At 45.8% G+C, this 16,271-nt stretch overlaps 1 protein-coding gene across 7 annotated transcripts in view; it reads right to left on the reverse strand.

The window, feature by feature from the left end:
* LOC139461041 (sodium-dependent proline transporter-like) overlaps nucleotides 1-16,271 on the reverse strand; it is a 97,784-nt gene that overhangs the window by 27,223 nt on the left and 54,290 nt on the right. For all 7 annotated transcript variants that reach the window (XR_011652868.1, XR_011652867.1, XR_011652866.1 and 4 more), the window contains 2 exons: nucleotides 4,965-5,172; nucleotides 4,458-4,595 (listed from right to left, as the gene is read on the reverse strand). Coding sequence is in view for 4 of the 7 variants with exons in the window: in XM_071242542.1 (XP_071098643.1) it covers nucleotides 4,458-4,595; nucleotides 4,965-5,052 (226 nt within the window). In the remaining 3 variants the exon portion in view is untranslated. The remainder of the gene's footprint in view (nucleotides 1-4,457; nucleotides 4,596-4,964; nucleotides 5,173-16,271) is intronic.

Here is a 16,271-nt window from a genome sequence, read left to right on the forward strand (position 1 = left end):
GAGAGACAGGGCAGAGATGAAGAGATACAGGTCAGAGATGTGCAGATACAGGTCAGAGATGTGGAGAGACAGGGCAGAGATGAAGAGATACAGGTCAGAGATGTGCAGATACAGGTCAGAGATGTGGAGAGACAGGGCAGGGATGTGGATAGACAGGGCAGAGATGTGGAGATACAGGGCAGAGATGTGGAGAGACAGGGCAGAGATGTGGAGATACAGGGCAGAGATGTAGAGATACAGGGCAGAGATGAAGAGATACAGGTCAGAGATGTGCAGATACAGGTCACAGATGTGGAGAGACAGGGCAGGGATGTGGAGAGACAGGGCAGAGATGTGGAGAGACAGGGCAGAGATGAAGAGATACAGGGCAGAGATGTAGAGATACAGGGCAGGGATGTGGAGAGACAGGGCAGAGATGTGGAGAGACAGGGCAGAGATGAAGAGATACAGGGCAGAGATGTAGAGATACAGGGCAGAGATGTGGAGAGACAGGGCAGGGATGTGGAGAGACAGGGCAGAGATGTGGAGAGACAGGGCAGAGATGTGGAGAGACAGGGCAGGGATGTGGAGAGACAGGGCAGAGATGTGGAGAGACAGGGCAGGGATGTGGAGAGACAGGGCAGAGATGTGCAGATACAGGTCAGAGGTGTGGAGAGACAGGGCAGGGATGTGGAGAGACAGGGCAGAGATGAAGAGATACAGGTCAGAGATGTGGAGATACAGGTCAGAGATGTGGAGAGACAGGGCAGGGATGTGGAGAGACAGGGCAGAGATGTGGAGATACAGGGCAGAGATGTGGAGAGACAGGGCAGAGATGTGGAGATACAGGGCAGAGATGTAGAGATACAGGGCAGAGATGAAGAGATACAGGTCAGAGATGTGCAGATACAGGTCAGAGATGTGGAGAGACAGGGCAGGGATGTGGAGAGACAGGGCAGAGATGTGGAGAGACAGGGCAGAGATGAAGAGATACAGGGCAGAGATGTGGAGAGACAGGGCAGAGATGAAGAGATACAGGGCAGAGATGAAGAGATACAGGGCAGAGATGAAGAGATACAGGGCAGAGATGTAGAGATACAGGGCAGAGATGTGGAGATACAGGGCAGAGATGAAGAGATACAGGGCAGAGATGTGGAGAGACAGGGCAGAGATGTGGAGAGACAGGGCAGAGATGAAGAGATACAGGTCAGAGATGTGCAGATACAGGTCAGAGATGTGGAGAGACAGGGCAGAGATGAAGAGATACAGGTCAGAGATGTGCAGATACAGGTCAGAGATGTGGAGAGACAGGGCAGGGATGTGGATAGACAGGGCAGAGATGTGGAGATACAGGGCAGAGATGTGGAGAGACAGGGCAGAGATGTGGAGATACAGGGCAGAGATGTAGAGATACAGGGCAGAGATGAAGAGATACAGGTCAGAGATGTGCAGATACAGGTCAGAGATGTGGAGAGACAGGGCAGGGATGTGGAGAGACAGGGCAGAGATGTGGAGAGACAGGGCAGAGATGAAGAGATACAGGGCAGAGATGTAGAGATACAGGGCAGGGATGTGGAGAGACAGGGCAGAGATGTGGAGAGACAGGGGAGAGATGAAGAGATACAGGGCAGAGATGTAGAGATACAGGGCAGAGATGTGGAGAGACAGGGCAGGGATGTGGAGAGACAGGGCAGAGATGTGGAGAGACAGGGCAGAGATGTGGAGAGACAGGGCAGGGATGTGGAGAGACAGGGCAGAGATGTGGAGAGACAGGGCAGGGATGTGGAGAGACAGGGCAGAGATGTGCAGATACAGGTCAGAGGTGTGGAGAGACAGGGCAGGGATGTGGAGAGACAGGGCAGAGATGAAGAGATACAGGTCAGAGATGTGGAGATACAGGTCAGAGATGTGGAGAGACAGGGCAGGGATGTGGAGAGACAGGGCAGAGATGTGGAGATACAGGGCAGAGATGTGGAGAGACAGGGCAGAGATGTGGAGATACAGGGCAGAGATGTAGAGATACAGGGCAGAGATGAAGAGATACAGGTCAGAGATGTGCAGATACAGGTCAGAGATGTGGAGAGTCAGGGCAGGGATGTGGAGAGACAGGGCAGAGATGTGGAGAGACAGGGCAGAGATGAAGAGATACAGGGCAGAGATGTAGAGATACAGGGCAGGGATGTGGAGAGACAGGGCAGAGATGTGGAGAGACAGGGCAGAGATGAAGAGATACAGGGCAGAGATGTAGAGATACAGGGCAGAGATGTGGAGAGACAGGGCAGAGATGTGGAGAGACAGGGCAGAGATGAAGAGATACAGGGCAGAGATGTAGAGATACAGGGCAGGGATGTGGAGAGACAGGGCAGAGGTGTGGAGAGACAGGGCAGAGATGTAGAGATACAGGGCAGGGATGTGGAGAGACAGGGCAGAGATGAAGAGATACAGGGCAGAGATGTAGAGATACAGGGCAGAGATGTGGAGAGACAGGGCAGAGATGTGGAGATACAGGTCAGAGATGTAGAGATACAGGGCAGAGATGTGGAGATACAGGTCAGAGATGTGCAGATACAGGTCAGAGATGTGGAGAGACAGGGCGGGGATGTGGAGAGACAGGGCAGAGATGTGGAGATACAGGGCAGAGATGTGGAGAGACAGGGCAGAGATGTGGAAGTACAGGGCAGAGATGTGGAGATACAGGTCAGAGATGTGGAGAGACAGGGCAGAGATGTGGAGAGACACGGCAGAGATGTGGAGATACAGGTCAGTGATGTGGAGAGACAGGGCAGAGATGTGGAAGTACAGGGCAGAGATGTGGAGATACAGGTCAGAGATGTGGAGAGACAGGGCAGGGATGTGGAGATACAGGTCAGAGATGTGGAGAGACAGGGCAGGGACGTGGAGAGACAGGGCAGAGATGTGGAGAGACAGGGCAGAGATGTGGAGAGACAGGGCAGATATGTGGAGGGACGGTACACGGCAGAGATGTAGAGGGACAGTACACGGCAGAGATGTAAAGGGACGGTACTTGGCAGAAGTGTAGAGGGACGGTACACGGCCGAAATTTAGAGGGATGGTACACGGCAGAGATGTAGAGGGACAGTACACGGCAGAAGTGTAGAGGGATGGTACATGGCAGAGATGTAGAGGGACGGTACACGGCAGAGATGTAGAGGGACGGTACACGGCAGAGATGTAGAAGGACGGTACACGGCAGAGATGTAGAGGGACAGTACACGGCAGAAATGTAGAGGGACGGTACACGGCAGAGATGTAGAGGGGCGGTACACGGCAGAAATGTAGAGGGACGGTACACGGCAGAGATGTAGAGGGACAGTACATGGCAGAAATGTAGAGGGACGGTACACGGCAGAGATGTAGAGGGACGGTACACTGCAGAGATGTAGAAGAACGGTACACGGCAGAGATGTAGAGGGACGGTACACGGCAGAGATGTAGAGGGACGGTACACAACAGAGATGTAGAGGGGCGGTACACGGCAGAAATGTAGAGGGACGGTACACGGCAGAAATGTAGAGGGGAGGTACACGGCGGTACTTGGCAGAAGTGTAGAGGGACGGTACACTGCAGAGATGTAGAGGGACGGTACTTGGCAGAGGTGTAGAGGGACGGTACACTGCAGAGATGTAGAGGGACGGTACTCGGCAGAGATGTAGAGTGACGGTACAAGGCAGAGATGTAGAGGGGCGGTACACGGCAGAGATGTAGAGGGACGGTACACGGCAGAGATGTAGAGGGGCGGTACACGGCAGAAATGTAGAGGGACGGTACACGGCAGAGATGTAGAGGGACGGTACACGGCAGAAATGTAGAGGGACGGTACACGGCAGAGATGTAGAGGGATGGTACGTGGGAGAGATGTAGAGGGACGGTACACGGCAGAGATGTAGAGGGACGGTACACGGCAGAGATGTAGAGGGACAGTACACGGCAGAGATGTAGAGGGACGGTGCATGGCAGAAGTGTAGAGGGGCGGTACACGGCAGAGATGTAGAGGGGCGGTACACGGCAGAAATGTAGAGGGGCGGTACACGGCAGAAATGTAGAGGGACGATACACGGCAGAGATGTAGAGGGGCGGTACACGGCAGAGATGTAGAGGGGCGGTACACGGCAGAAATGTAGAGGGACAGTACACGGCAGAGATGTAGAGGGACAGTACACGGCAGAAGTGTAGAGGGATGGTACATGGCAGAATTGTAGAAGGACGGTACACGGCAGAAGTGTAGAGGGATGGTACACTGCAGAGATGTAGAGGGACAGTACACGGCAGAAGTGTAGAGGGGCGGTACATGGCAGAGATGTAGAGGGATGGTACATGGCAGAATTGTAGAAGGACGGTACACGGCAGAAGTGTAGAGTGATGGTACACTGCAGAGATGTAGAGGGACGGTACTCGGCAGAGATGTAGAGGGACGGTACAAGGCAGAGATGTAGAGCGTTCATGTTGGATACACCTACCTTTCCAGATTGGGAAGAACATGGAGAAGATACCCACAATGCCCTTCTGCAGGTAACCGCCCAGCTTCAGCTGGATGTACAGGGCTGGGGTGCAGATGAAGAACGTCAGCAGGTACAGTGCAATCACCGACATCCCCCCTGAAACAACATCACATGCTGTAGACACAACCCTCTGTGCCTATTCATCCAAGTATTGATTAGCAGACAATCCTGACAAGCTGACTTCCCTCGAGAAAATGAAGCAGGCTTTGATGTTTTATTCTTAAGTGCACACCACTATTACAACATTGTGACATGCTAGACATGACATGACAGTACACAAGTAGTGTAAAAATCAAGATGTGTTGATATTACTGAATATTACAGTACACTCTCCAAGTATTTGTTCATCAAGTTTTCGGCCTTTAAACTTTTACACTCGTTGTAAATAATGTAGCAGCTTTTTATTTAGAAGCATTAAAGGAGTAAGATCACTACAGGGTCACATGACCTGATCACGTGACTTACCTTCTGGGGGCCTCATGAATGACAGGTAGCATGTGAAAAACGATATGAAGATGAACTGCATGGGATTCCAGGGGGCTATCTCTCCCATGATGCTGATTTGTTGGCCTTAGCTGTCAATCACTTACAGTATCCAATCACAGTGTTCGTAAAGACTCCACCCACGATTTAAACTGCACTGTTAGTGTCATGAATGAACCATGGTTGAGATCTGAAAAAAGTAATAATATCTGATAAAATAAATACAAGTTTAGGGTTTTACTTGTCATTTCACCAGATCCTGGGTGAGCCAGATGCCTTCTGCTACTTCACGTACATGTTCGTCGACCACAGGTATCAGGTGAAATAGCTACTTTCACTAAAGAATAGCTGATGACACTTGAAACAAAACATCTCCAGCCAACAGTCGGTATTGTACAGTCTAAATTCTACAACTAACACTTGTACATTTGTGTTAATTTCCCATGAACATCCATTCAATAGACAAGATATAATAGCCTTGGCAAAACTGTCTTACGTCCCTGGTATTATTACTAGCCGCCATTTGTTTTATTTTCTAACAAAGATGGAAAATATTTCATTAGTGCATTCTAAGCAGCAAACTTCAAATGGAAACAAAACCACTTTTTGAGTGAGACCACATCGCCTGAAGTTTGAGACATTTTCTTTTCCCTGATGTGCTGCTGCATACAGAGACTGAAGTGTCCATGTGTGCATGAAGTGCACCTCATGTTAACTCTGCCTTAAACAGTGAATGAGCGGCTCCCCTCTTGACAGGGTGCTGGAGTCCTGTGGAGGAATGCTGAATCTGTGTTATATTGTATCCTTACAGCATTCACCTCAGAAGTTTTATGATTGAAAAAAAAATTTCCTTTGAAATAAAAAGTAATATGTTATCTATTTTGCTGGTCTTTATCACCAGGAATCAAAGAATGAGGTTCTCAGGCCTGTGTGTATTTAATATCACATGTATAAATAAACATGGAAATAGGCAAAATGGAAGACACGGAAAACTAATTTTCTTCTTCTAATTTTAGAATAGATGGTACCTGTAATGAAAGCTGACATGTTGAAGCCTCACATTAACTACAGCGCTGACCCCGGGTGCAGGCAGGACTTCATCACCCCAGGCAACAACTGAACGTAAGAAACCTTACAAGATGAAATGCTTGTTAGAATAAGTACTGCATGTATTCATTACACAGAGAGAAAAACTACCACACTACAAAGATCAAACAGTTTCCCAGTCTACCTTGTCATTATGCCATGCAACCAGAGGCAAAACATCTTCAGCCTCTTGACCTCAGTTCGCTAGTAATGCCCAACTGTCCCCATGCTATGATCATGCGTGTTATTCAGATTAGCTATTAAAACTGCTGGTGAAAACAAATGTCAACAGAAAATTCTGTTTCCAAAGTTTCCTTATTTCATTTGGCAAGAATATTAAATGGATAAATCTGTGAAGTGTTTGAAAGGCATTTAGAAGTGACTGAAAGGAAATTTATAGATGTCAACTTCTTTATTATGAGGAACACAACATTTCGGAGTATATACTTACTCCTTCATCAGGTGAATGTCATGACGAAGTAAGTATATACTCCGGGGGCAAGTGAAATACTTGTGTACACCCCATTCACATGTGACTGTATACATATAGGAGTATATAGCACATGTGACTGTATACATATAGGAGTATATTGCACATGTGACTGTATACATATAGGAGTATATTGCACATGTGACTGTATACATATAGGAGTATATAGCACATGTGACTGTATACATATAGGAGTATATAGCACATGTGACTGTATACATATAGGAGTATATTGCACATGTGACTGTATACATATAGGAGTATATAGCACATGTGACTGTATACATATAGGAGTATATTGTACATGTGACTGTATACATATAGGAGTATATAGCACATGTGACTGTATACATATAGGAGTATATAGCACATGTGACTGTATACATATAGGAGTATATTGTACATGTGACTGTATACATATAGGAGTATATTGCACATGTGACTGTATACATATAGGAGTATATTGCACATGTGACTGTATACATATAGGAGTATATTGCACATGTGACTGTATACATATAGGAGGATATAGCACATGTGACTGTATACATATAGGAGTATATAGCACATGTGACTGTATACATATAGGAGTATATTGCACATGTGACTGTATACATATAGGAGTATATAGCACATGTGACTGTATACATATAGGAGTATATTGCACGTGTGACTGTATACATATAGGAGTATATTGCACATGTGACTGTATACATATAGGAGTATATTGCACATGTGACTGTATACATATAGGAGTATATAGCACATGTGACTGTATACATATAGGAGTATATTGCACGTGTGACTGTATACATATAGGAGTATATTGCACATGTGACTGTATACATATAGGAGTATATTGCACATGTGACTGTATACATATAGGAGTATATAGCACATGTGACTGTATACATATAGGAGTATATTGCACGTGTGACTGTATACATATAGGAGTATATTGCACATGTGACTGTATACATATAGGAGTATATTGCACATGTGACTGTATACATATAGGAGTATATTGTACATGTGACTGTATACATATAGGAGTATATTGCACATGTGACTGTATACATATAGGAGTATATTGCACATGTGACTGTATACATATAGGAGTATATTGCACATGTGACTATACATATAGGAGTATATTGCACATGTGACTGTATACATATAGGAGTATATTGCACGTGTGACTGTATACATATAGGAGTATATTGCACATGTGACTGTATACAGTTAGGAGTATATTGCACGTGTGACTGTATACATATAGGAGTATATTGCACATGTGACTGTATACAGTTAGGAGTATATTGCACGTGTGTACAGGAATTTGCCAGTGTCTCCAGTGAGGACACATGCACCCAGTATTCTAATGTAACAAGCTGACAATCTCAGCTCACAGGAAACTCCTCACAAGCAGGAATGTCTGTGCGTCAAACACTCCCGTGATACTGCGATGTTGATGCTGCAAGTTGTTCTGAGCATCCTTGTTGGAAGGGCAGCTCTAGAAAAACAATTCTCTGCACTTTAATCATCTAAAATAATTTCACAAAGGTACAAAATGATTGTTCTCCCTTTTTATAATAATTCAAATAGTTGACTCGCGTAAAACGGAGTAATCTTTTTCTATTTCCACCAACTCATACAACCTCATATCACCATGATCACTGACTACAGAGCTTAGCCAAGTCCAGAGTTTCAACCATCAAATCTTATGACACAGTCCCAGCTGATCCCCCAGCCCTCTCACTGAGACCGCCATCGGCTGGGAGCATCCGTGATCAGATCTGTAGTACACACATCAGTGAATCAATCCTAGACACAGGCCACACGTCCCCCATAACCTGCACATGCTGTAAGTCTCACTGTACGTGGGGCCAGCTGTACATGTTGTAAGGACCCACTGTACATGCTGTAAGGGCCCACTGTACATGCTGTAAGGGCCCACTGTACATGCTGTAAGTCTCACTGTACGTGGGGCCAGCTGTACATGTTGTAAGGACCCACTGTACATGCTGTAAGGGCCCACTGTACATGCTGTAAGGGCCCACTGTACATGCTGTAAGTCTCACTGTACGTGGGGCCAGCTGTACATGTTGTAAGGACCCACTGTACATGTTGTAAGCACCCACTGTACATGCTGTAAGGGCCCACTGCACATGCTGTAAGTCTCACTGTACGTGGGGCCAGCTGTACATGTTGTAAGGACCCACTGTACATGTTGTATGGACCCACTGTACATGCTGTAAGGACCCACTGTACATGTTGTAAGGGCCCATTGTACATGTTGTAAGGGCCCACTGTACATGTTGTAAGGGCCCACTGTACATGTTGTAAGGGCCCACTGTACATGTTGTAAGACCCACTGTACATGTTGTAAGGCCCGCTGTACATGTTGTAAGGCCCGCTGTACATGTTGTAAGACCCACTGTACATGTTGTAAGACCCGCTGTACATGTTGTAAGGGCCTGCTGTACATGTTGTAAGGACCCACTGTACATGTTGTAAGACCCGCTGTACATGTTGTAAGGACCTGCTGTACATGTTGTAAGACCCACTGTACATGTTGTAAGGCCTGCTGTACATGTTGTAAGGCCCGCTGTACATGTTGTAAGGGCCTGCTGTACATGTTGTAAGACCCACTGTACATGTTGTAAGGACCTGCTGTATATGTTGTAAGGCCCGCTGTACATGTTGTAAGGACCTGCTGTATATGTTGTAAGGCCCGCTGTACATGTTGTAAGGGTCTGCTGTACATGTTGTAAGACCCGCTGTACATGTTGTAAGACCCGCTGTACATGTTGTAAGGGCCCGCTGTACATGTTGTAAGGGCCTGCTGTACATGTTGTAAGGCCCGCTGTACATGTTGTAAGGCCCGCTGTACATGTTGTAAGACCCACTGTACATGTTGTAAGGGCCCACTGTACATGTTGTAAGGGCCTGCTGTACATGTTGTAAGGCCCGCTGTACATGTTGTAAGGCCCGCTGTACATGTTGTAAGGGTCCACTGTACATGTTGTAAGACCCGCTGTACATGTTGTAAGGCCCGCTGTACATGTAAGGCCTGCTGTACATGTTGTAAGGCCCGCTGTACATGTTGTTAGGCCCGCTGTACATGTTGTAAGGCCCGCTGTACATGTTGTAAGGGCCTGCTGTACATGTTGTAAGGCCCGCTGTACATGCTGTAAGGCCCGCTGTACATGTTGTAAGGCCTGCTGTACATGCTGTAAGGCCCGCTGTACATGCTGTAAGGCCCGCTGTACATGTTGTAAGACCCGCTGTACATGTTGTAAGGCCTGCTGTACATGCTGTAAGGCCCGCTGTACATGTTGTAAGGCCCGCTGTACATGCTGTAAGGGCCCAGTGTATATGTACAGATTCATCGACTCATAATTTCACAAAACATCAAAAGTTTGTGTCAACATTGATTTAGAACAAACCAGGAACTGACTCATTCAGTATCCTTTTCCTTCATTTGACACTAAACATCCAACATTTAAGAAAATCAATGAAATTCTTGACTCTCAATCAACCTCACAGTATGTATTTTACGTGATGTCTTGAAAAAAAATCACTTTGATGGTATAAATCTTGACTCCTGTGTATATGTGACATGTTTGGTTTGACTTCCAGCCAAGCCACGTAAATACAGCTATGGGAACTTCTGGCTATCTTCTCACCAACAGAGAACACTCAATGTACCAGATGGTATTCCTTATGAGGCGGCTGTGTATGAAGGAGTCATCACGTAGACTCTATCTGAGACAACTACCAGGGCTGGTAAAAAAGTTCTAAGCCTGACTAACTTTTAACTATCGGCCATAACAAAGTGAACTTTAACATTGTTTGAGTAGTTCATTGCAAGTGTATTTGGTCTGTTGAGGCTGTTTGTATATTAGTGACAACAGCCAGTTGAACATGATAGGGGTCCAAATGGACAGAGAAATGGAAAAGAATGAGCACCAAGCAGCCATCAAGTATTTGACTTTTGAGAAAAGTGCTCCACAAGAGATTCATGAGTGGCCAATTGTATCACATTTAAACTGCCAGAATTTAACAATACAACACAGAGGTATCAATGTAACCACACAGAACACATAGACCCAGACTGGCTGACTGGGAACTACCAATGGCCCAGGTGAGCTACAAGGCTGACTGGGAACTACCACTGGCCCAGGTGAGCTACAAGGCTGACTGGGTACTACCACTGGCCCAGGTGAGCTACAAGGCTGACTGGGAACCTACCACTGGCCCAGGTGAGCTACAAGGATGACTGGGTACTACCACTGGCCCAGGTGAGCTACAAAGATGACTGGGTACTACCACTGGCCCAGGTGAGCTACAAGGCTGACTGGGAACCTACCACTGGCCCAGGTGAGCTACAAGGCTGACTCGGTACCTACCACTGGCCCAGGTGAGCTACAAGGATGACTGGGTACTACCACTGGCCCAGGTGAGCTACAAGGCTGACTGGGTACTACCACTGGCCCAGGTGAGCTACAAGGCTGACTGGCTACTACCACTGGCCCAGGTGAGATACAAGGCTGACCAGGCAACCAGTTATACCCAGGTGAGCTACAATGCTGGCCAGACAACCAGAACTGAGGTGAGCTACAAGGTTGACCAGGCAATCAGTATTGTCTGAGGTGAGCTACAAGGCTGACCAGACAATCAGTACTGTCTGAGGTGAGCTACAAGGCTGACCAGACAATCAGTACTGTCTGAGGTGAGCTACAAGGCTGACCAGACAATCAGTACTGTCCGAGGTGAGCTACAAGGCTGACTGGGTACTACCACTGGCCCAGGTGAGATACAAGGCTGACCAGGCAACCAGTTATACCCAGGTGAGCTACAATGCTGGCCAGACAACCAGAACTGTCCGAGGTGAGCTACAAGGCTGACCAGGCCATCAGTACTGTCTGAGATGAGCTACACGGCTGACCAGACAATCAGTACTGTCCGAGGTGAGCTACAAGGCTGACCAGACAATCAGTACTGTCTGAGGTGAGCTACAAGGCTGACCAGACAATCAGTACTGTCTGAGGTGAGCTACAAGGCTGACCAGGCAATTAGTACTGTCTGAGGTGAGCTTCCCACCTTACACCAAGCAGCTTATTCAATTACATGTGGAGGTTTCTCTTCTTGATTTATTTTATAGCAGCTGCTATTGATTAGGTCTATTGCAAAGTCTATTTGTTCAAAGATGAATTAAAATTTTCAACAAGTTCGTGAGAGCTCTGTACAGCAACAATGCCCCTGCTTCATATGACCACAGTGGTAAGGTTGGACACACTGTTTTCTTTTGCAGACAAGTCCAGTTTAGATTTGGCAAATTCTTTCCAAAAGAAATTAAAAAAAAAGAAAAACTAAGAAACCTTTTGCAGGAATTAGTTGAAAGTATTGTCTGCTTTTCTTTAGTAGTTGAGAGTATTATTTGATATATCATGTATCATAATCAACAAGGACCTAAAAGATTAAATTTCTTGTTTGATTTATAATTGATTATTGCTTAATTTACAATTTGACAATCCATTTTCCCCAAATCATCTGTATAGGGATAACAGTCGAAACAATTAACTGCACGGTAAAACAGGAAGAATTCACAACTCTTCATCATCCACAGACCTGATTTGGAAAGCCAAAATGAACTCTGACCTTTCAACAATAGTTTGGGTTAAAGCTGACCTTTGCATCTGGCTGAATGAAGTCTGTACTTGATATCAATGATAACTTCCCATCCATGATTACAGTTATCATCATACAACTCTTACAATTACTACATTATATTTACAGGAAAAGAACATGCATAATATTCCTGACTTGCAACAATTATGGGCAATTTTAATCATCTATAGCATGATTATACCTAAAATACTATATTCCATACAACTGCTTCCCAATGCACACTTCCCTTCAGAAGCCTCAGCCATCCCTGCTTGGCCTCTACAGTCCCCACCCAGCACTAATTACCTGCATCAGAAGGATAAATATCACATGATGTTGCAGATGTCAGCATCAAAATCTTGTTAATCATCACTAATGATCGACAATTTCAAATGTGTGGGCATTTGCCTGGTGCATACTTGGCAGACCGGCGCACACAGCAACTGAGACTGCAATTAACATGCAATTTACAAGCCTGGCGTTTGATTCATATCATAATGAGAAGAATGTGTTACATGCTGGGAGAGGAGATTAGCATGACAAGTTAGAAGGCAAGGATGCCACGCTATGCCCCAGCTGATGCATGCTCACCTCACATTAACTGTCCCTGAAACCTGTGACTGTATATGATAGGAATCAACAAACTCAGTCTCTGATTACATAGTCTCCCTCTCATCTCTCACCCCACAACTCATCATGGGATTTGGTTAAAATAAAAAAAATCAATGATTTGGTTCATAACAAGCGATCGATCAAGATCTCTGGTTGAGGATCAAATGCACTCCTTTGTGTTCCTAAATGGAAGTGTCAACATAGCTTTTATTTCCTGTACCTTAACTGTGGACAAATGAACCACAAACAGTTCCACCATAAAAGCCAACAAGCAAATCATTCTGATATCTGTATCTGAGGAGACAAAAACATGATAAACCAAACACACCTCCCTTGGCATATTGCCAGGTAGGAGAGATGTGTTGAAGGAAGTGTTAACTCCCTACCCCTTGGTTGGGTTACAGAAGGGTGGGGAGATTCTTCAGGAGCTACTTGATCATTATGACCTGGACTTATCATAATCTGTTCTATCTAATCTAATCCATGTTGCTAGATATTCTCTCTGTATGCTAGAACAGTCTTAACACCCAGTGATGCCAGTCAGTCCATGCTGAAGGGGTTTGATCATGGATGCATGCTGGTGTGTTCACAACGACCTCCCACACCATCAGCAGTGTGTGTGTGTGTGTGTGGCACTCCTCACATCAGAACAGCTCACCTATAGAGATTCAAATGAATTTGTGTATGGGCTTATTGATAACCTGATTCTTTCCTTTGGAAAATAGTTAGTAGAAATCAATATCCATATTTAACCAAAATCCAAGCTCTATTTGTTTATCTGCTAGCATTTCATATTTAGATAATCTTTTTTCTTGCCTTCCATCTGCCTCCAAACAGATAAATGGAATTTTACAGCCTCAGTGCCGATTACCCACAGCTCCAAATTCTTCTGGAATGATGATACACTCTGATAACACTATTAACATATAAACACACTGTCAGAGGCCATGATAACACTGTCAGAGACCATGATAACACTGGCATACATCGTCTAAACTCAAGAACACATTGACATCTCAAACATAACTAGAACAAGAAGCTATGGATTAGAAGTGTGAAGAAAGTTTTGGGATGTGAAAAATAGGCACAATTATTTCTGAAAGTCACAAGAATTTAAAAGAATTTATGAATACGACCAGTGGAGTGTACGCATGTTGTTGTTGTATAGCCTTCCAAACTCTGGCCCCAAATGTGAACCTGTGTACAGGACACCCGTGTATATCCAGGTGAGAATTGATCTGCAGCAATACATTCTTGTTGTAAGAAGCTACTCTTGGGATCATGGTCAGGCTCGCTGAGATGGTTGATGCACGTCATCCTATCCCAATTGTGCAGATCTTGATGTCAATCACTTGACTGTCTGGTCCAGATTCAATTATTTAGAAACCTCTGTCACACATATATATAGCAATATTGCAGAGTGCTGCATTAAACAACAAACAAACTGTCTACAAGTGTTGCAGAAGCAGTGGCTCCACTGTATGTCCTCTGCAGGACAACACACAACAAGTGTAAGTGTCACTGTAGCGTAGGATCTCCGAAACAGGAACATGTGATAGGTGTGATCACCACAACATAAGCCCTGATTTGTTGAAGTACCATTCATCCAAACTCGACATTCCAGATTGCCAATGGGAAGAAGTTGACAGGCCTCAAAAGAAGATATTATTCAGAAGGACAAAAAATCAATGTGAAACTTATACTGGCTGTTGGTCATGTTGGTATTCCACATATAAGTATCTGATACTTCACATGCAACAGCTCAACAAGGCTCAACCCAGCTTGTACAGAGAATGGGGAGACTACTAATGAAGGTTGTACTCCCCTACACAGGGTGGGGAGACTACAAATGAAGGTTGTACTTCCCTACACAGGGTGGGGAGACTATACATGAAGGTTGTACTTCCCTACACAGGGTGGGGAGACTACACATGAAGGTTGTACTCCCCTACACAGGGTGGGGAGACTATACATGAAGGTTGTACTCCCCTACACAGGGTGGGGAGACTACACATGAAGGTTGTACTTCCCTACACAGGGTGGAGAGACTACACATGAAGGGTTGTACTTCCCTACACAGGGGGGAAGACTATACATGAAGGTTGTACTTCACTACACAGGGGGGAAGACTATACATGAAGGTTGTACTTCACTACACAGGAGGGAAGACTATACATGAAGGTTGTACTTCCCTACACAGGGTGGGGAGACTATACATGAAGGTTGTACTTCACTACACAGGGGGGAAGACTACACATGAAGGTTGTACTTCACTACACAGGGGGGAAGACTATACATGAAGGTTGTACTTCCCTACACAGGGGGGAAGACTATACATGAAGGTTGTACTTCCCTACACAGGGGGGAAGACTATACATGAAGGTTGTACTTCCCTACACAGGGGGGAAGACTACACATGAAGGTTGTACTTCCCTACACAGGGGGGAAGACTATACATGAAGGTTGTACTCCCCTACACAGGGGGGAAGACTACACATGAAGGTTGTACTTCCCTACACAGGGTGGGGAGACTACACATGAAGGTTGTACTTCCCTACACAGGGTGGGGAGACTATACATGAAGGGTTGTACTTCCCTACACAGGGTGGGGAGACTACACATGAAGGTTGTACTTCCCTACACAGGGTGGGGAGACTACAAATGAAGGTTGTACTTTACTACACAGGGGGGAAGACTATACATGAAGGTTGTACTTCACTACACAGGGGGGAAGACTACACATGAAGGTTGTACTTCCCTACACAGGGGGGAAGACTATACATGAAGGTTGTACTTCACTACACAGGGGGGAAGACTATACATGAAGGTTGTACTTCACTACACAGGGGGGAAGACTACACATGAAGGTTGTACTTCCCTACACAGGGGGGAAGACTACACATGAAGGTTGTACTTCCCTACACAGGGGGGAAGACTACACATGAAGGTTGTACTTCCCTACACAGGGTGGGGAGACTACAAATGAAGGTTGTACTTCCCTACACAGGGTGGAGAGACTACACATGAAGGTTGTACTCCCCTACACAGGGTGGGGAGACTACACATGAAGGTTGTACTCCCCTACACAGGGTGGGGAGACTATACATGAAGGTTGTACTTCCCTACACAGGGTGGAGAGACTACACATGAAGGTTGTACTTCCCTACACAGGGTGGGGAGACTACACATGAAGGGTTGTACTCCCCTACACAGTGTGGGGAGACTACACACGAAGGTTGTACTTCCCTACACAGGGGGGGAGACTACACATGAAGGGTTGTACTCCCCTACACAGGGGGGGAGACTACACATGAAGGTTGTACTTCCCTACACAGGGGGGAAGACTATACATGAAGGTTGTACTTCCCTACACAGGGGGGAAGACTATACATGAAGGTTGTACTCCCCTACACAGGGTGGGGAGACTA

Source organism: Haliotis cracherodii, unplaced genomic scaffold (genome assembly GCF_022045235.1).
Source record: "Haliotis cracherodii isolate W230 unplaced genomic scaffold, xgHalCrac1.p SCAF_14, whole genome shotgun sequence".
Taxonomy (NCBI): Eukaryota; Metazoa; Mollusca; class Gastropoda; order Lepetellida; family Haliotidae; genus Haliotis; species Haliotis cracherodii.